Genomic DNA, 20,716 nt, shown 5'->3' on the forward strand with positions numbered 1-20,716 from the left:
AGTTTTGCCGCTCTCTGAAAACAGCCTGTAAAGCAGGTGGAGGTTTGAGCTGATATTTCTGATTCCCCAAATGATTGAGGCAGGGGAGGAAGCAAATTAAAACTGTGCAACGAGTTTTTGCAGTGATAAACAGCAAAAATAAAAGAGGAGATAAAGCCACTTCCAAACACGGACAAATCCCTGGCCACTGACATCTGCAGCAGCTCCGAGCCTGGCCAGGCCTGGGGTGAGTCTGTAATGAAACAGACTGTGCAAATAAATACATTTTGACTCATGGTGGGGCTCCCGAGTTACTCCAGTCTTTGGAAAAATGTAAAATGAGGGGGGGAAATTCAGGGAGGATGAGGAACAAAGCGAGAGCTGCTGTGGGGAAGAGGGATGTGCCCCAGGCTCCTTGCAGCACCGATGCTCTCGACGTAAGTGTTTGGCTGCAGATATGGCCGAGGGGGACGAGGAGCTGGCTCAGCTTTTGCAGCACAGGGCGCTCGGTAGGAAAAGGTGCTTCTTGGGCTGCCTTTGGACACGACGTCCTTCCATCTTCACCAAATCCCCCTCTCCCCCCAGGTGGAAAATGTTTTCCTGATAATTTGCTGTCTCAGAGCTACCTCCGGGGTCTCTGCCCTCCTTCCTGATAACAGGCTTCGTCCTCTAAGCAGCTTTCCAGCTCTGATTGCACCCGTCTGGATAACTGCGCACTGCATCATCCGTTTTTAAAAAGCCATTATACCTTTGCTCCTCTCACAGCAGCCTTAAATCAATGCCCGAGGTCTCGCTCGCGGCTTTGGCTCCCGCTGCACTTGTGCACAGGTTCCTCTTGGCTGCTTTTTGTAGAGTTGTGCTGGCTCAGGGCCTTCCTGTCCTCTCTCCCGTCAGGAGCCTCCACCCGCATGGGCAGCTCTTTCTTGAATTCCTTCTTCTGTCAGGATCAGGCAGGTCTGTGTGTGCTCAGAGGGGAACCAGGGGCACCAAGGCCACCTCGAGGGGCTGAGGAAATACAGGTAGCACCTTGGCTGCTCCTGAGCAGCAGGACATGGGACTCACCCTCCTGACCTCACCTGGCTGTGTCTTGGGATCCCGCTCACTTGACAGGTCAGTGAAGGATTTTGATTTTTTTTTTTTTTTGGCGAGAATCACATAAAACCTCTGTTTAGCAAAGAAGTGGAAGGGCATTTATCAAACTTCGGGACACTTGGGTCCACCAGGGACCGCGCAGCACTGATGCCACCTGCAAGTGCCGATCTATCACAAGGGAGAAGAAGCGGAAAAGCAGGGAAAGAAATCTCGAAGGGAAAGAGCCATGGATGAGGTGAAGGTGCCGTCGGAGCCATCCCCTGCGCTATGTACTCGGTCTCTGTGACCAACAGATGTGAGAACTGCTAAATCGAAGGTCCAGCAGCGGGTTTGAAGCTGTGCAATATCTCAAACCACTAAGGGCAAATTGGGGGATAAATCCTCATTCCTGGTGGAGAAGCGCTCTGCAAAATCAAGTGGGCTGAGGAACCAGAAAGGGGACATTTATTCTTAATGCCCTCTCTGTATCCATGGCAGTGGCAGGCCCTGGCAGGGATGGTTTGCGAGAGGCGACGATTTATTCTCCTCCTTAGGGCACTTGCAGGCTTGCCCCAGGGCTGCCAGGTTTTTTAATCATGATCTTCCTCACTAGGCGTGTTACGGAGCAGCCAAAAAGAGGCTCCGCTTCCCAGCTGCGACATGGGACAAGTGGAGCTCCTGGAAAAGCCCGTTCAGTCCCTTCTTGCATGGGGAAGAGATGCAACCGCAGCCTTTTTCCCACTGGGAAAGCAAAGAGGCTCTGGGAACATCATTCCCGCACAAACCTCACACTTTAGGGCACTTTTACCAGGCGGGATCGTGGCCGCAGGGTGTTCTTGGCAGCCAGACCCACTGTGTGTCTTCATCTGTGTGTCTCTGCAAGGAAAAGCTGTCCCTTCATCCATCCAATGGGAAGCTAGGAGTGATATTTAGAAGACAGAAGCAAAGCACCACTGCAAACAGTGCAATGTAAATGTAATGCATCCACCTCCCCGCCGATCCAGCCAAAAACATCAGAGGAACTGAAAGAAAGTTTGAAGTTTCTGTGTGCCATGGGAAGCTTTGGTAGGGATGGAGGTGTCACCCTCGGGCTGGGCCGACCTGCAGGTGCTGCCCCTGAGGATGGTCCTGGATGGAGACCAATGTCACCTACCTGCCATAAGAGGCCCCATCCCTCCTGCTGTCGCCTTGGGGTGGGAAGTCGCCCAGCCCAGCAGGTCCCAACAGGACCTTGTGGGGCACCAAGAGGGAGCAGGTCCTGCCTGGCATCCCCTTCCAGCTACATGTGGGCACTAGGGCTGCCAGTTCTGCCAGGCAGGAGATGCCCTGGGGGGACCCTTCCCGGGTGGCCAAAGCCATACTTGGAAGACCAGTTCCACAGTAGCTGGTGGCAAATGCCAGCTCAAGTGGGGAATCCAATGGGAATCCCCTGATGCTTCTCAGTAGCCACCTGCTCTGCCCACCCTTGCATCGCTCCAGGATGTTCTGCACTGCCCCCTGCTCCTGCTGCCAAGGACGCTCGGCCCGGGCTGAGCAGCCTCACGGGACCGTCCGTTCAGGAATCTCAGGATGGTTGAGGTTGGAAGGGGCCTCTAGGGATCATCCAGTCCAATCCTCCTGCTTCAGCAGGGACGGTTAGAGCACGGGGCACAGGGTGGCATCTAGGCGGCTTTGAAGATCTCCAGAGAAGGAGACTCCACAGCCTCTCTGGGCAGCCTGTGCCAGGGCTCTGGCACCCTCACAGGAAAGAAGTTCTTCCTCGCATGGAGATGGAACTGCCTGGGTTTCAACTTGTACCCATTACCCCTTGTCCTGTCACTGGCCACTGAGAAGAGTTTGGCCCCAGGGTTCCTACCAAGGGACTCCCCTGCCCATGGGCTTCCTCCTGGAAAATGAGGAAAACGGTGAATTCCCGTGAAACGTGAGACGGCGTCGCACGGGAGCGGCGTTACCTGGGACGGGTGCAGGTAGGGCTCAGGGGAGGCCAGGTTGGTCTGCACAGAGACGCTCTTCTCCAGCAGGATCTGGGGGAAGCCGAGCTTCTCGAAGGTGCTCCTCTTCCAGTGCTTGCCGTCCTGCTGCGCCAGCGCCTCGTCCTCGCTGAACGCCCGCACCACGGGGCCCGGCATGGGCAAGGGCAGCGCGCCATCGCTCTCGTAGCCTGAGCCGTCCTTCTGCGAGTCCCAGCTGCTGCGCTGCTTCATGTGGTAGTGCGCCTGCTGCGCCTCCCAGGCCAGCCGGGCCTGCGCCAGGAAGGGCTCGGGGAAGCCGCGCGCCGCCTCCGCCTCCGCCGCCTTGGCCTCGGCGCGGCCGCCCGGTGTCCGCGGAGGCCCCGCGCGCTCCTCGCCTGCCGTCTGCTCGCCCACCGCCTCACGCTCCCCTGGTGCCTCCGCGGCGGCAGCGTTGGGCTCGTGGCACAGCGAAGGCTTCCGGCTCTTCCTCTTCCTGCTGCCGGGTGAGTAGCCTGTGGAAGACATGGTGTCCTGCTGGCTGGACCACGACATGGCATCGTCGGCCGGCGCCAGCGTGGGGCCGAAATCGGGGCCCTCCATGCTGCTGTAATCGCCCGACTTGACGTCGAGGTGCTGGTCGCGCAGCAGGCACGGGCTGTGCTGCAGCGAGTAGGAGCCGCCGATGGGGTTGGGTGAGTACTTGTGTCGCAGCCCTGTCTTCATCTTGGGGCTGGAGCCCGACTGCTCCACGTAGACGAGCTGCCGCACGTACTCCTTGCCGGCCGGGCTGTACTCGAGGCTCATGAACCTGTCGGGACACTTCTGCTTGGTGAGCACCAGCTGCTGGTAGGGCGAGTTGGAGCCTTGCTTGGGCGACTGCAGGAAGGGGTGAGGCTTGCGGATGGGCGACTTCTGCGGCGAGGCGGCCTTGTAGGCGCTGCTGGCCTCGTACTGCATGTCCACAGGTGGCTCGTCGTAGATGGGTGCCTGGTACTCCATGGGGGGCTCCTCGTAGAGGGGCGGCTCATAGGCGTAGCGAGGTGACGAGGGCTGCGACTCGCTCGAGTGCTTGCGGTGCTGCGCCTGCAGCGGCGAGCAGAAGGGCTCGCTGCGGGCAAGCAGCGGCGAGCAGCTGCCCACGTGCTCCGCGCGCTTGAGGAAGGGCGATGGCTTGCGCTCGGGGAAGAACACGGAGCTGTCGGCCTCCGCAGCGAAGGTCTGCAGGTTGGGCGATTGCTGGCCGCCTGAGGGCCGCCGCGAGCGGCTCCCCGGCTGGCCCTCGCCCACGTAGCCGTTGCCCTGGTGCATGAGGAAGCTGGGCTCGCGGTCGGTCACCTTGATGAGCATGCGCTCCTTGGTGCCGGCGTTCCAGCGCAGTGACGATGTCCTGCGGGCACAAACACAAGGGTGACGTCAGGATGCCCTCCTGGCAGTGGGCACGAAGCCCGTGTCCCACCAAGCACCCCAATGTGAAGCTATCGGGTGAGGAGCACCTTCGCACTGGGGACAGACACACACAGGCACTGGCCTCAAGCCGGGAGTCCCACAGGACCTCAGTGACCCCCTTGGGTGTTCCAGCTATGTGTGAAGGACACGGAAGCTGCCAAGTCCAGCTTGGAAGAGCAGCGACGGGTCCCTCAGAGCACAGCTCTGAGGTCAGCCTTAGTTACCCCTCACTGCTTGCAGCTGCTCACAGGGCCTGTCACACTGTGGGGTCATCCATCGCATCTACATGTCACTGGGGAGAACACTCAGAGCAAGGTGCCCCTGTTGGCACCTACCTGAATGCTATTTTGGAGGTGCCCACTCAAGATGCTGCGTCCCTGGAGCTGCACAAGGCAGAGCTCGGAGGCCACTGCTCGCAATCCCTCCAAGTGCGAGCCTCAGCACCCAAGCAAGGTCATAGCAAACAGCTCTGTCATGGATATTTGCCGGCTGCACGGGGAGAGAAGGAGCACGGTGCTCCCAGTCAGGTGCTGGAAAGAGGATGCTCCCATGAGGATCGACACTATTTTCTGCTTAGCTCCCGACAACGCGGGGATGGAGGCTCCTCACCTTGATTGCCATGGCACTTTGCAGTCGCCCCATTAGAGAGAGGGCTTAGGTTGGCACCAACCATCTCATTTAGGTGGGAAGGAAGAATGTGGCCACTGTCAGCAGAGTGGCTGGGTGAGAGAAGTCACCTTCACCCTAAGAGGCCACGTCCACAGTGGCCTTGGTCCCAGGCGTCGCGTGCAGAAATGTATCGGCAGCCCCTGTCATGAGCAAGAGTAACAGCTACGGAAACCGGGATTAGGCAGGCTCACGGAAGCGGGGGTATATTTTTCAAGAGCAAATAATAAAATATGAGGTCGCAAAACATCTGCAAAGGGAGGGCCTTCATGAGAGCACCCGCTCCAGCCACATCCGCCCTCCCTGGCAGAACATTTGTCAGAAAGGGTCCTAAAGCTCATCACACTTGGGGACTTCACAAGCCCCTCTGGCAACCTCTTCTGGGGCTCAGCCAGCCTTACTGCCAGAGAGGTCCCTCCTGATGTTCGCATCTTCCTTATTGCAATTTATGGCCATTTATCCTTGTCCTGCCCTTAGTGGACACAGAATAAATTTATCTTCACCCTTTCCGCAGCAGCTTTTCACACTTCCAGAGCTCCCCGGGTGACTCCTGTAGCCCCATTTTAGCCGTGCACATACGGGCGCAAGCACGTGCCGATAGGGACTGCTTCCTTCATTAGGAAAAGGAAACAATGATCACAAAATCACCACTCAATAGGCAACTTATACTCACTGATCCGCAAGCTCTGCAAGCCATGGAGTAAAGACTGCTGCTCCAGCCCAGCCTAGGAGACCTCCTTCATCCCTACCCTCACCTGCACCTTAAGTCTCGTCTTCCCATTTTATATTTGCGGTAGGTAACGTTTTCTCTGAATAACGAGTCACCCCGCGCCGACGTGCAGCTGGATCCCCGGTCGTTTGCATTCCCGCGGCACATCCTCCGGTTCTGCATTTCAACTCTAATTGGAATTTGCAATGAAATGAGCATTTTTTTTCCTCTCTCTTTATTAATAATTCACAGACAGAAATAATTATAATCTCGGAAGAATCCTGGCCCCGCGAGACGAACGCAGGGGGACCGCAGTGCAGGGAGCTGCTCAGCCTGCGCCGGACTCATGGGACTCTGGCTGAGCTGATCCAACCTCCTCCTGGGGACCCCTGAGATATCCTGAGATCAGCCAGAAGGTGCAAGGAGAGGGGAGCCAGGGGCTCCTCAGGGCTCCCAGAGACACGAGTTCCCCTCTGCTAGGGCGGCTTGGAGCCAGCAGGTTGTTTGCAATGGGAAAATTCTCCATGGTTAGCATCAAGCTTTGGACCAACTCGTGACCTCAAGTTACCACCTTCTCACGACACGAAGTACAAAGCCCTTAGAGGAACAAGACTCCAGACAGCCTTGGGCTTCAGCCTTAGCCATCTCCACCCTGTTAGGGCCTTCAGTGCAAACCCGGCTACATCTGGGATGCTGCTGGAGAAGGCGAGGAGGAGGAAACACTGCAGAGCAGCACCAGAAACTTGGGCAAGAGCCAGGAAAGAGAAGGCTTCCAACAGCAAGTTGGACCTGGCCTGAGATGCAGATCGGGGCTGTGTCAACCCTCTCCTTCTCCAAGAGGGACACCCTGCATCAGCTGTAGCCACGTTACCCTGCCAGGAACTGGCCTGAGAACCTGCACGTGCTGCTGCTGTTCACGTCAAGTGACTGATGCCAAGAGACTCTTGTTTGCTGCCAGCTGAGTACTGTATTTCTTGCTCCTGGTGACCTGAAAGCGGAAGAGCCCCACGGCTTTCATTGATTCCATGTAATTGCACCCTCTTCTTATGCCAAAAGCCCAGAAATGAGAACATAAGTGCCCAGCAGAAGAGAGTCTTCCTGTTACTTTTTGACACTCATGTCCAGACTCGAGCACCGCAGACAGTGGCTCCCAAAGGTTGACCTTGGCCAAGAGCCAGCCTTTGCTTCAGCTCCAATGTAAGATGTTCTGCCTGTACTTTATCAGTCTGTATTTTACCTGTATCTTAGACCTCGAGGACCAGAGACGCTTGCTTTGCTAAGCGCTTGCTCCTGCCACATACAAAGAACCAAAGAGAAGCCTCTTATTTTGATATCGAGGATGTTTGGGTGTATCCCACACACCTCTGATTGCACAGGTGGAATAAAATTTCCTTATTTTTCCTGAACTTCCCATGTTACCCTATCAAGTGGGACTTAAACCTTCTCCACAGCAAAGCATGGCTACAGCAAGATCTCCTGCAACATGTCCAGGATATCCCGTTGGGATCTTTGTCCCTAAAAGAAGCAGCAGGGACACAGAGATCTCCAGCCATCTGCTCCAGCCGGGCCACTATCCAGGCTGGGCTTCCTAGCTCGGGTGCAAAGCGGAGGCAGCTCCGATGGAAGCGCGGGAGCAATTTGCCAACCTCACAGGGGGCATCCAAGTTTGGATCCGCTCCTGTCTGCATGGGGGCCTGGGTTCCTTGAGCAGAGCGTGCCAGGGAAGCACGGCACGTTATTAATTCTTTGCCGAGTCCCACGCTGGCACAGGAGATACCGGAGGCAGCGCTCGCAGTACGTCCGGGAGCTTGCACGCCGCTCCCCTAGCTCGTTTCCCTCTCGATTCCTCGGTTATTTTTTCACACCACTTGCCCTTTCCGTCCTTCAGAAAAAAAAAAAAAAGAAGGTGGAGGGAGGCCAATTATGGATTTTATTTTTTTTTGCAGAAAGATGCCCACAAAGTGTCATGTATAAATATCTCCCCACACGAGGCTTTTGTGCACAGCCCCCAGGGCTGCACAAATTGGGAGTCGTGCTTGGCTCTGGGTCTTGGAAGATGCTGCAACGGAGCAGGAGTCCTCATTTGTGGGGTAGCGCCAGGCGTTCGGCCATGGCCGTGTGCAGCCATGGGATGCTGTCGTGTTGAGATTTAATAGCAGTTTTGGATACCAAAAAGCTGCATATAATAGATGTGCAGAATAATGTTATCCTGTGACTCCTGCCTGGGGGGTTAAGAGCAGGTTCTCGCACCCGTGTGGGGCAGCCATGGCTGCTCCCAGAACCTATGGAATGGAGGCCTTCCTAGAAATCCTCCCATAAAGGATATTGCAGCCAACCTATTCCAGCATGTTAGTGTCCCCATGCTCTGGGGACACCTCCGTTCGTTCTTGCCCATGGCTCTTCATCCCAGCTCTCGGGGACGTGGATAGCATGTTATTCCTTCCCCCTCTGCAGTAGCCCCTTCTGCTTCCGAGGACTTCAGCCTCCTTCTAGGGTCTTGATGTTGAAGTGTCCTGCTCCCTCGTTGATCCTTCCAGATTCCCATAATTCCACCCCAAACCTTGGGAGTGTGTCCTGCAGAGCCTAGGCTCTTGCAGTGGGGAGACGGAGGAAAGCCTTCTAGGCCAGAGACCAAAACACCCATTGCAAGTAACCCCATCCCAAGGGCTCCTGCACCCAAATGACCCTGCAGAGCCCACCAGGGACCTGAGCTCTCAGCTGGGGACGTCTATGGGGTGCAGGCGGCCTCCCTGCCAGCCCCTCGAGGACACTGGCCACAAATCACCTTCCCGCTGCCACCTGGACATCATCCAAGGGCTCCTCTTAGCTCATCAATTATCCTCGCACCGAGAGCGCTCGTTTATTTTCACCATGGTTGCTAACGGTGATAATTACATGCCAGGGAGCTGCACTGCCCTTCCTATTCCTCAGCCACTATTGCCTGGCCACGTGTCACCAGCGTGGAAAGTGTCCCTGTGCCACCAGCACAGGAGCAAGCGCCGCGTCCAGCTCCTGCTCTGGAAGCTCAACCCCAATGCTGGGGCCCTGAACAACAGCTCGTGGGAGCCCTGGGGTGCTCAGATCCAAGGGAAACCTCCACGGCTCCTCTCTTAGCTAAGGGTGAGATTGCAGGGCTGGGCAGAGCAGGGGACGGACACGGGCATGTGACCTCCAAAGGTCTCTGCCACCCTCACCCATTCTGTGCCCTTGTGACCGAGGAGTCGCCCAGTTACCTGTGTTACCCAACCATGACCGGTTTCCACACATCTTTTGCCATGAAGAACCCAAAGTTTCTAGGAGAAGGGAGCAGACACCAACACTTTGCAAACCCAGAGCAAGTTTCCCAGCTCTGTCGGGCTCTCCTCTTCCACAAGCTTTTGACAGCAAAGACCTTCAATGATGTCCCTTGCTCTCATTCGGTCACTCTCCTTCCCCAGTCTGCCAAGACTATGTCAGGCCCCAATATCTGCAATTAGCAATGAGCTCCCGATGCGCTTGCAGTCGTGGGGTGGACGGTTACTGTCATGCACAAAAAACGAGGTCACCTCTTGGGTATTTTAAGTTCATTTTGCCCACTGGTAGCAGGAGTTGGCCAGCACACGCATGCTCGAGGCATTTAAACTCCAGGCATGTCCAAGGGTGCTCTTAAAAGGAAAGGATGATGGAATATTAAACAGTTCCCTATCACTCAGTGCTGTGTAAACAGAGCCGTGGCGCTGGGAACTCTCCCTTTAAGCTATTGGAGATCTTGGAAGTCAAACACAGGAAGACTCCACAGCACTTGGCACCAGCAACACTCGGCAAATCAAATAAAAAAAGTATTTCCAAGTTCATGTGTAAAGACAGAGAAAAAAATTACTGCCCAGGCTAAAACTAAATGGCTTTTGCTCCCTAGGAACCTTATGAAAGAATATGATTTTTAATCCCTCTTCTCTTATGGAAGAACATGGTCAAAATGGTTGCTGGGCTCTCAGGACAGTAGGATTGTCTTGGCACGGATGGAGACAACAGCCTGTTCCAGGCTTTGCACCCCCTTTTCCTCTTTCTGCAGGCAGGCTCCAAAACCCCTTTGCACTGCTACCACCAATAAACCAATTCTGCTTTGCTGTGGAATATTAACCGATAAACCTGGGAGCTCCCTCATGCTGCCCCGGATTATTGTGGAGCACAAAAAGGTTTTGCTACAGATCCCAGTCCTAGATCTCCTGCTCCCAGGGCTCTTGTGCTGCCTTCGCAAGCAGCCACATTGAAGCAAGAGTAGACACCACCACAAAACCTACCTAAATGATTGCAGTTTTTTGCTTCTCTTAGTATTACTGGGTCCTTGCCAGGTGAAGGCTGTGATTTAGCTCAAGAATTAAATTGCTTTTTTTTGCCATGCAAGGAGGAGGCCCTTTGATTGGAATTCAAATGCAGCAGCTCACAGCATCCTTCACGTGCACCAGCGCCCACCTGCATCGCGGAGGAGCCCTTTGCATCCCAGCTGCTCCACCGTGCTCTTCCTCACCTTCCTCCTTGCTGAGCTTAATGGATCCTCCTGGATTGCTGCCCAATGGGATGCCTGGAGAAGACTCTTCCGGAAAACCAGGGAAAAAACGTGAAATCGTCACTCCTGCAGCAACTTGGGGCTGGGTGTCTGCAGGTTCCCAGCGAGGCAGCTCTGGCCGAATGATGAACACGAAACCAAAGCCTTTTTGCCCTTCCCAACAGTGCGAAAGCCAGCAGAAAAGTGAGTGCTTCCCCAGCCCGTAACTACACGATGGAACAGGGAAGGAGCCTGAAATTCCTGTTTCTTAAGCCTTCATGGGGCTTTATCCGCAAGTGCTGCCACCCCCACCAATTTGTAAATACCGCATTTTATATAAATATGCATGTATATATATATAGACTTACGATTGCTATGAATAGTCCAGCGTTCTGGTTGTACCTGAAATCTTGAACTTTTTTGGCTGCCCAGCCAAATTCCTCAAAGCCCGGACCCCGGGGACCCGGGGTGGCTGCAGCCGCCGCGGGGCTGGGTGATGTGGTTGGAGCTCGGGGCAGCTGGAGCTCCAGGGACAAGGAGTAAATGGCCACCGTGTCGCCAGGCACCAGATCTAAGGAACGCCAGCAATGTTTTTAATCCCGTTTTTGCCAAAGATAAGGAGAGCCCCTGTGCATCCCTTGCACAGAGCGCTCGAGCTTCCCAGGTACTGAACCAGCTGCTCGCCCGGGAAGCCCTCCATGGCACTCACCAGCTTCCCATTTTATTTAGTGGAAAAGGAGTGGATTTAATCAGGCTGGATAGAGCTGTAGGGCAGGAACCCAACTCCAGCACCCAGACTCCATCTCTGCTATAAGAAGGCTGAAGCTCCATCTTGGGTTCATCTCTGCTGACACTCAAGTTTGATTTCAAGGGTATTTGGAGCCTCCCAAAGGCCCTCTGCACAGGATGATTTCATGTTCGCCAGCTAAACCACTGCTGAAGTGTTGACGTGCGTCATGCAAGCAAGCAAAAGCCTCACTGCAAAATACCCAGGGGAAAGAATCACCAGAGCAAAACTAGAACAAGTTAAAGCAAAAGTTGGCCTTGAGCTAAGCAGAACGCCTCGCTGAGTCTTATTTATTTTTTCTTTCCAATGAAAGGAAAAGGCTAACTTCTGGCACTACCAGGTTCCTCTTCTCTGTTGATGGTAGCATTGGGCCCCTTTACACTCCAAAACTCTAATTTCGGAAGTCTATTTTAAACATTTCCTCTGTTCACTGCTGAAACACTGCAACCTCCTCACATCTCGGGTGAGCGGCTCCCACGGCCTCCACTCCAATTTGCCAGAGCGGAAGCTGAAGCCGTCCCGGAGGGAGAGGAGTCTCCCTGTTCCCCATGCTCTTTGTCACGCAAGGTCTTCAGCCCCCCTTGCAGGAGGGAAGCAAGAAAAGAGGCTGCCCTAATGGTGCCTTCCTGCCCCACGTGGTCCACGGCGCCCACCTTGTGCAGTGGGTTCGGAATCGCCGTGATGGACTCGGCCACACTTCCCTTTCTATGGAATACCCACCTTGTGGCAAAGCTCTCTGAGGAATCCCTCGTATTCGATCCGAGCCTGCTCATTACTTCTAAAGAAACCAGGCAACAGATTTACCTTTAACTACGAGGAACGAACACATTTATTTACAGAAAAGTCTTAAGCTGCTTTTAATTCAGAGTCACAAGCGATGAAGCCTGAGCATGATGAGGAGCCAGATAAACCAGACAGCTGGTCACAGCAAGGCACGTGGGCCTGGGCTGTGCTGCAAGCGAGACAGCTGGGAGAGCCACCGCGGCCCTTCTCCAGGCAGGTGCATCCCCAGCCATCTGCAGGCAGCAAATGCTGGGGACACGTGTGGCTTTGTCAAGAGTTTTGGGAGGAATGTGGAAGGCTCAGCAGAATTCAGAAAGTGGCAAAGTGTTGCCCAAGGCCTGAGGGCAGGAGCAAGTGGGTGAAGATCTCCTCCTCCCTGGCACCACGACCAGTTTTGTTATTGCGCTGCTAAATGTGCAGCCTGTTGACAGGAACGAGGCTCCATGTCTGTTACGGGGCCTCCTGAACTTTGCCTTAGGATTCTTGCAAGACACAGCAAGTCTTCTCCCGAAGACTTGGCTTCCCACACCTTGCCAGGAGGCTCCCAATGGAAATTAAACCCACGGCCAATGTCCACGTGAAGGCACTACTGAGCTACCGATCTGCTAGCTCATGCACGGGTGGAAATGCAAGGGTTGGTCGCTGAACACTCCTGTGGCTAGAAGATGAACATAGCAACCCCTGGAGAACACAGCCCATGTGACAAACAAGAGACAAAGATAGGGAGGAGATGGTGGCCAACTGCAGCCGTGTCTCACCACAGTGTCCTCCTGGCAGATGTACACCCAGATCCCAGGCCTCAGGCCTAGAAGCCCATATGTGGAGCCATGTCTCTTGGAAGCCACCTCCAGTTCTTTCCTGGTCTCTCTACTTGTTTTTCTAGACAGTCAGCTATGAAGTGACTCCTCCTGACCATGAGATGTTGAAATCCATCAGAAGATGGTAGACCTCCTCAAGCTCTCCTGGCAGATCCTTGGAGGAGCCAGGCCATCCTGGACGTTTCCCTAGGTCTCCCTAGGAGCCTGATGTTGTCTATACCCAAGTAAGCAGATCTCTCGGTTTCTCCCCAGAGCAGAGATGCCTTCAACAGGTATTGAGGGCACATTTTCAGGCCAAACTCTCCTGTTCTCAGGACATCCCCATGAAATGAATCCCCATTTCCTAGGGAGCAGGACAGGAGAGCAGGGTCTTGGCCATTCTGCTGTCACGCTCCATGTCCGGCTCGCTGTGCTTCCCCCCGCCAGGCAGCTCCAGCATCTTCCCAAGCGCGCGCACGCGGCAGCTGTGACTAATGCGTCCTACCAACCAGCACTCGGGGACAAAGAGGGTCACAGGAGCTGAGCAGCTGCTTGCTGGGTGGGGAGACAAATTAAGGGCAGAAAGTTGAAACTTTCGGATGCAGAGATCAGATCGAGCAGGTTTGGGACCTCTACCCCGCGCAGCCGTTGACTGGTGTCACATTCAAGCAATGGAGCCAAGAGCGAGCTCCAGTCCACGTGCTGGCACGGGTAGGAATGACGATAGGGATCTGAGATTTGTCAAAGTGGGAAACACTTCTTGACCTAAAACCACTGCCTGGATCAGCAGAGAGTCCTACTTGCTCAACAGAGCCATAGGAGGAGAAATGAGGCCATTAAGCAAACTAGGCTCCAGGGACCACTAACCCAAAGGTGTAAGGAGGAAAGGGTTAAGCACAGTTATTGTAATTGCCTTTCCTGATGGGATTTGGATGCAGGGCTTTCCTACAAATGCCTTCTAGACAGACGGAGCAAGACGTCATCCTCTTAATGACACTCACTAATCTTCATTATATTAGAAAATCTCTCATAGCAATTGTTGGCTCGGAGCACTGACTCGGTGCTATGAATGAAGTGGAAAAATCCCCGGCTGCTCCTCGAGGTCTTGCTGCAGAGCCTTGGGCAACCCGGGCAGCTCAAGCCCAGAGGTGCACGTGGGGAAGACGATGCCAAGCAGGACCTTTGACTACCCAGCACCCAAAGGGAGTGGACGGAAGATGCTCCTTCCAGGCACCTTTCCCTCTGCTTCACACTATCGTCCTGAAGGCTGCAGCATCTGCAGAGCCACCCGGCTCACGAACTTCACCGAACCCCCTATAAGTCCTACAGCTTCTTCCTTCCTTGGAGAAAGGAGAGGTGACAGAAGCACAAGGGCACACATGCCTAGAAGAGAGCAAGCGACGGACTAACTCTCATAAAGCTTCTTCAGGCACCACAGAACCTTGTTGTACAACTCAACCCTCCATCCCTACACCAACTTTGCTGCCTTCCTACCTCTTATCTTGTCCTTCAGAGTTCTTCAAAGGAGGCATTTTGTGCTTACCATGGCTTCTGAGAAATATCTGCAGGACTAAAGCAAGATTTGGAGGGCAGGGGAAGTCTGGAAGGACGTGAGAAGGCTGTTGCATGAAGGCCCTGATCTCCCACCCGATGGCAAAGCCTTTGGGATCATTTCATGAATGTAATTTGGAAGCTGCTGAACATCTAGGCTGGTTCTGAAGGACCCGGGGGAGCTCTGGGGCAAGCGCAGGCATTAGGGGCACAAGGGCTGGCGCTGGCCAGGGGCCTCCTGCCAGCTCACCTGGGACCCCGCTCGGGAAATGCACCCCGCTCGGGAAAAGCTTCCAGCCAAGTCCGGGAGAGGCAAAAAACACAATACTTTCAGGTGGGGCGATTTTCAGAATATGGCATGCGTCCTCCTTAACATCAAACCTCAGTAGCTGGTACTGAAATGAGGTAGGACTGGAAAGGTCCATGTGCAGCTCTCCCCACCAGAGCAGCTTGAGCAGAAGAGGGATCGGGGAGGCCCAGTCAAGTGCCACATGCATGTGGCACTCACACAGTTAAAAAAGCCCCTTATCTGCAACAGCTCCTCTCTTCATCTCCCTTGGCAGCCCGCAGACAGAGGGCACTTGAGACGGGCTCCTCCAGAAGGAAGCCCACTCGCAGCTAATTAAGCCAAGCTGCTAATTAGCATCCCGGCTGGAAGCGATGGGGGGAGGGCAGCGGGGGCTGCGGCTGGGGCTGTGCAGGCGGCGCAGGGGGGATGGCGGCATCTCCCGCAGCGCGGCACGTGCTGATGCAACCCGCTTGCCGCGCTGAAACCCAATCTGTTAATTGAGGGCGTCCTGGCAGAGCAGAGCTCGCCCGGGCAGCTGCTGCACCAGGGCTGGCGCCGCGTCCTGCCCGTGTCCAGCAGCAGCTGCTGCCGCGACCTGCAGCTCTGCAATGAGCGGGGCCCAAATGCTGCCCGGTGCCTGGGCGCTTCGCCTGCTTCCCAGGGCTGGCTCCAAAGAAAACACATCTGATGCCTGACGGCAAAGCACGCGGAGCGGGAGGCACCTGCAAACTCCTGTCCCAACCCAAACGATGGCTCCGGACCTGCCAAATCGCTTCCCTTCTCTCTCCCTGCCTGCAGAAAGGGTGTTAAATCCATCCAGTGCACAGAAAAAATGGTGATCCTGCGAAAACTTAAGTTTTTCTATTGGCATCTAGCCCGTGTTTGCACACAACCGATTTGGGGCTACATCAGTGTCCCCATCACCACCTGAATTTGGTCCTTCTCCTAGAAAGCACCTTCTTCAGTACCCATTTAAGCAGCAATTAATTCTGACGGTCCAAGCGGTTGCTTGGGTGGCCGCATTGAAGGAGCTCAGTTACGGGGCGGGTAGCGCTGTCCCGGGAAGCAGCTGCTGCAACAGGTGACGGGGCCACCAGAGCCACCGGCTTTTAATCCGTCCCAGCCGACGTCTGCAGCTCTAATGGCCAAGTGCACCTCACCCCACAGCCCAGGGCTTCAAGCCAAGGGCTTTGGCTGGATGGGGCATGAGCCTCTAAGAGGATGGCATGTGGCCAACATCTCTGGGGGACTCTACGTGGGACGCTTGGGTCCGCCTCAATCTGAGACTGGAATTGCTGCGTATTGCACAGTCACAGACTGTCTCGTTGACCCCTCCTGTCTGCTCCGAGCTTGCACGCAATGGGAATCTTGGCCCTGGGTGCTGTCACGATGCAAATAAGAATAACCCATATCGAGCGCCCCGTCCTCCGTCCCGGAGACTCGGAATGCCAAACGCTTGGCAGGGAGCTCGCGTGCTCCGGGAACTTGGCATCACCCGGCAGGAGCAGCGCCTAGAGGGCTTTAAGGCTTCAAAAGTAAACAGGCCAGAGAAGGGAATGCAAAGCAAATTGCATTTCCAAGCCCAGCTCCTAGCAAGGACCCAGAGTGCGGAGCAATCAGTGGGGGTGCCCTGAGCTCTCTCCCTTCGACGCTGTTTCCCTGAGGAGCAGAGAGGCGGTGGCTGTTTGCCAAGGCCAAGAGCAACAAGAAAGAGCTGCCAAGAGCCATCTGGGCTGCAGCAAAACTTGTGGGCACCCTAAATTCAGCCCTGGGTTCACAGGGCAAAAAGCTTGTTGCAAAAGCTGGGAGTTTCTGTCTTGCAAATAGAACCTGCAAAGCAGCAGGACCCCCCGGGCAGGAAGAGGTGACTTCATGTCTCAGGAGGCCTTCCCATCTCCAGGCTGGCTTCTCCAGGAGCTCCATAGAGCCTGCACTGACTCAGCCAGCCTTGCTGTGGCCATGGATTACACGGATACCTGCATCCTCAGATGAGCCATCAACCATCAAGACATGGAAAAACCTCTGGCATGGGAAGTTCCACAAGCGCAAGGCATCATGGAGTATGAAGTCACGGCTAGGTCTGTGGTGCTCTTTGCAAACATAGCTTTACTAAGTTCTGTTTTTTGTCAATATGAGGTGGCTCTTTCATCCTGCAATTGCTCTTATTTGAGGTCATGGAAATTGACACCACTACATGAAAGCAATGGTGGTCCCTGCTCCAAAGAACCAGCAAAATATATCTGGAGCTTTATTTAAGGGTGGCAGAAGGCCTAAAGGCACGAAACATGGGAGGAAGAATCAGAAGTGGGTGATAAACATGAGCACATTACCCTTCACCTGCCCCTTCTCTGCAGACCTGCCCCAGTACCTGGGCTGTCCCATGCCCATGTGTCGCTGCAGAGGCCACGTCCGACCCCACAGCCCTGGCCCCGGGAGCGAGGATGGGTTACCTGTAGTGAAGGAGCTGTCCTTCAGCGTTGTAATCCCGATAAATGTCATATTCTTTCTCAAACATTCCAGAAGGTGAGGAGCTGCAACACAGAAATGGTGAGCAAAGTTACCAGCAGTGACCATGACCCGGAAACGCACCTATGAAAGTCTCCTTCAACAATGGTCAACACAAGCGCATAGACAGGGCTCCTGATCCCCTTCAGATTGGGCTCCGCCCTTAGACCTTCTCTTGTCTCTTGGGTAGCAGCAAGGTTTGCGTTACTGAGATGACCCTTCCTTCATGGCCGTGGTCTCCAGCTTCATTATAAACCTTGGAAACATCATGTTCTTCCTTAAATACACATTACTTGTGAAGCATGGCCATAGACGTGCCTGGACACATCCTACATATCTCACGGTTGTGTCCCACCCTTGTCCAAACGTGTCCCTTCCTCACGCCTCGTTGCCTCGCTCTTCGCCAATGCTGGTCTTGTTGTTGGGTATTTTAGACCCCATAAGTGCTTTAGGGCAGGGTCGGGGTTACCCGGTATTTAACACACAGCTGGTACTTGGCACGTTCCCCTGCCCAGCATGCTTTGAATTCTGCCGGGCCCAAGGCTTTTAATTTATCTGCATAATGCTCTTCAGCTTGGGGTTATTTAGGTCATCTACATGCAGAAAAAAACACAATCTCTAAAGGGGCCTTGGACGTGTAGGCAGGTCTGTCCTCCTTCCTCATCTCCTTTGGATTCCCTTTAGTCAATCCAACTTTCCTGAGTGCATTGCTCCAGAATCACAGAGGTGACAGTGTCCCCAGCGATGCTCAGGGTCACTCGCTGGTCCCAAGGACCCCCAACCACACGTGTGCCCCCCACGCACTTAGCTACTGGTCTTTGCATCCCCAGGGTTTGCTTTCCTTAAGGAATGATCTTTATGCCTTCACATTCACTTCTGCTAAAAAACTGCTATGTATACATTAAGATGCTCACAGCAATAAAATTCAGATCAGAAGCTGGTTTCAAAAGAAGAAAAAGAAACGGATCTTCCTAATAGGACAGACCTCAAAAAATTTATTCAAGCAAGTGCCAATAACATTATGCTTCTGTCAAAGCTAACTTTAATGAGACTTCCGGGCCCTGAAATTATGCCTGGCACTGTGGTGAATTGCTTAATCCCTGTTCCCTTTGCAGCGGATCCAAAAGGGCGCCCCGACTGTTCCACAGGAGCCTCTTCCTGAGAGAAAGGTATCAGCTCTCACCCCAGTGCTGAACCCAGATCCAAGGTTATGGGACCTCCTCTGCAATGGTGATGCCTTGGCAGAATTTCTGGAAGGCAGTCAGTGCCCAGGAAGCTTCCCAAAGAAAGGCTCTGCTGCTAGGGACAGGACATCCATAAAGGTTACCAAAGAGAAAGGTAACGGATGCTGGGAGAAGACCTCATGAAAGGTCTCCTTCTGACAAGCTTTTGAAAGCATTTAGAAGCCGTAAAGTTGGGCAAGGGAAAGAGCCACCAGTGCGGCAGAGAGATTTCTCTTCTGGCACAGAGGGCCTCCCAGGATGGCTGGGTTGGAAGGAACCTCTGGAGATGGGCTAGGCCAACTCTCTTGCTCAAGTAGGGTCACCCAGAGCCCAGGATGGTGTCCAGATGATTTCTGAGCATCTCCAGGGATGCAGGAGCCACAACCTCTCCGAGCAGCCTGTACCAGTGCTCAGTGATCCTCCTCAGCTCCTGCATAAGGGATAACAGGCAGGATGAGCCCTGTAGAACACTCTTTTGAGAAACGTTTATGGATCAGTTCTCACAAAAAAGTTAATCTCTTTTTGAAAACATGGTAATATCTGCCTTCCTAGCCATTTCTGCATGTACTGTCCAAGGGCAGGTTGGAAACTGGATCCCCAAATTATGCCTGGGAGGAGGAACAGCCCGCGAGGCTAGGGAGATCAAACACCACTTAGCAGGCTCTGCTCTCAAACACGCGTGTTCACTTGGCATACGTTAGTGCCTTGTAGTCTTTACAGAAAGCTTTCTTAAAGAAAGCTGCCATTGCCTCCCATCAAGATAAAATGATCAAAACACCAGATTAGAAACCGGGTCTCGCTGACCTACAATCCATGCTGTCAGCTAGGACACGATCCAAAAATCCCAGGCAAAGAGCGAAGATCAAGATCAGCGAAAGAGCTTCCAATCCACCCCACCGGTAGAGCCAGATCTTGGGAGGAATCGATGGCAGGATCCCGTGGGTGGGATCGCTCCTCGCTCAGGTCCTGATGAGTCAGAGCCAGAGTCACCACGGCCGCAATCAGCTCCCACTAGAGAAGCACGAGGCTGCGGATGGGATTGGTGGCAGCTCTCGAGTCCCCCATCTGCAAGGCCACGCGTCGCAAGCTTCAAGGTCGCAGCGGATGCGGCAGCGCAACATCTGTGACGTTCCCCTTCGCTCTTATGCATTTTGCTGGCGCTGAAAATTCACCCCCCTGCAGCTGTCGCTGAGGCCACACAGGCTCTCTTTGGGTTGATTTTAGAAAGCTCTGAATGAAATGATGCCAAGAAGCCACAGAAAGTTAGAGCTCAGGCTAAAAAAAGAGCAACGGACCCACTGCGCTGTGCCTCTAGCCCTGGGGGCTTGCATGCATCAGGAATAAATATTATGCCACGAGCAGGAAACTTTCAAGTTTAGGGACCTTTCAAGAGCAAGTACTTCTGCTCTATGAGGGGCTTCCTTAAGGCAACCCATTCTGGTGGACAAAGCTTGTGGTGTTCAGGACTTGCCATACCAAGAAATGAAGATGAAATCACAGAAGGGCTGAGGTTGGAAGCACCTCTGGAGGTGATCTAGTACAACCCTCTGCTCAAGCAGGGTACCTAGAGCACGTGGCACAGGGTGGCATCTGGGTGGGTTTTGAATGTCTGCAGAGGAGCAGACTCCACCACCTCTCTGGGCAGCCTGTTGCAGGGCTTGGAAGAATGAGCAGGGAAAGGAGAAGGCTCCAAGTCTGCAAACCTAATGCAGGACCAGGAGGAACCTTCTGTCCATACTCCTTCCAACTCAACCTTACCTGGAAAAAAGGAAAAATGGAATTGCAGAAGCCTGCTTGCATTGAGAAGACCTCTGCAGATCAGCATATGCAGGACCAAGTGTAGATTTGCTTTCAGGAAAGGATGTGATCCTCAAAAAAAATAAAAATCACAGCAGACCCTGTCACAGGACATAAACGGGGTTTTCTGCAGCTGCCCATATTGTGTCGTTATGTGACAAAAGTCTCTGCAAAGGTTAAAACCTGCTTTAATGTCTGCAGTCAGCAACATATGGCCGGTGGCTTCCCTCCCATTGCTTAGGAGCGAGGCTGGGAAGTTTGTGCTGGCTTGGGGAGGCGGAAGAGGCTTTCTCCAAGGCTTGGCCTCGGAGCTGAGCTCTGCATGGTGCTGCAGGAAGAAGCACAGAAATGCCAGCTCCATTTTCCATGGTGGTCGTGGGCCTGGAGATTCCCAAGGAGCTAAACTCCTCTCCTCTGCTTACAGCAGCCACGGTGCTGGGGAACAGCCTCATCCATAGCAGAAGGACGTGAGAGATGCAGGACAGTATCCCTAGGCAAGCTCTGGCAGGGACACAAGTGCTTCCCCACAGTGACTTGACTATGGTCAAGAATGGTCCTAAATGGTCGTTCCAAGAAACAGTGGTTATTTGACTTTTTCTTTAAGTAAGTGTCTCATCTGTACTAATGCAGCTATGG

At 54.0% G+C, this 20,716-nt stretch overlaps 1 protein-coding gene across 2 annotated transcripts in view; it reads right to left on the reverse strand.

The window, feature by feature from the left end:
* ARHGAP39 (Rho GTPase activating protein 39) overlaps positions 1-20,716 on the reverse strand; it is a 95,997-nt gene that overhangs the window by 7,152 nt on the left and 68,129 nt on the right. For both annotated transcript variants that reach the window (XM_088538041.1, XM_088538042.1), the window contains exons 3-4: positions 17,006-17,086; positions 3,003-4,389 (exon numbers count right to left, since the gene is read on the reverse strand). In XM_088538041.1, coding sequence (XP_088394167.1) covers positions 3,003-4,389; positions 17,006-17,086 — 1,468 coding nt within the window. The remainder of the gene's footprint in view (positions 1-3,002; positions 4,390-17,005; positions 17,087-20,716) is intronic.

Source organism: Tinamus guttatus, unplaced genomic scaffold (genome assembly GCF_059628265.1).
Source record: "Tinamus guttatus ecotype Peru unplaced genomic scaffold, ASM5962826v1 Tinamus_guttatus_pri_ptg000922l, whole genome shotgun sequence".
Taxonomy (NCBI): Eukaryota; Metazoa; Chordata; class Aves; order Tinamiformes; family Tinamidae; genus Tinamus; species Tinamus guttatus.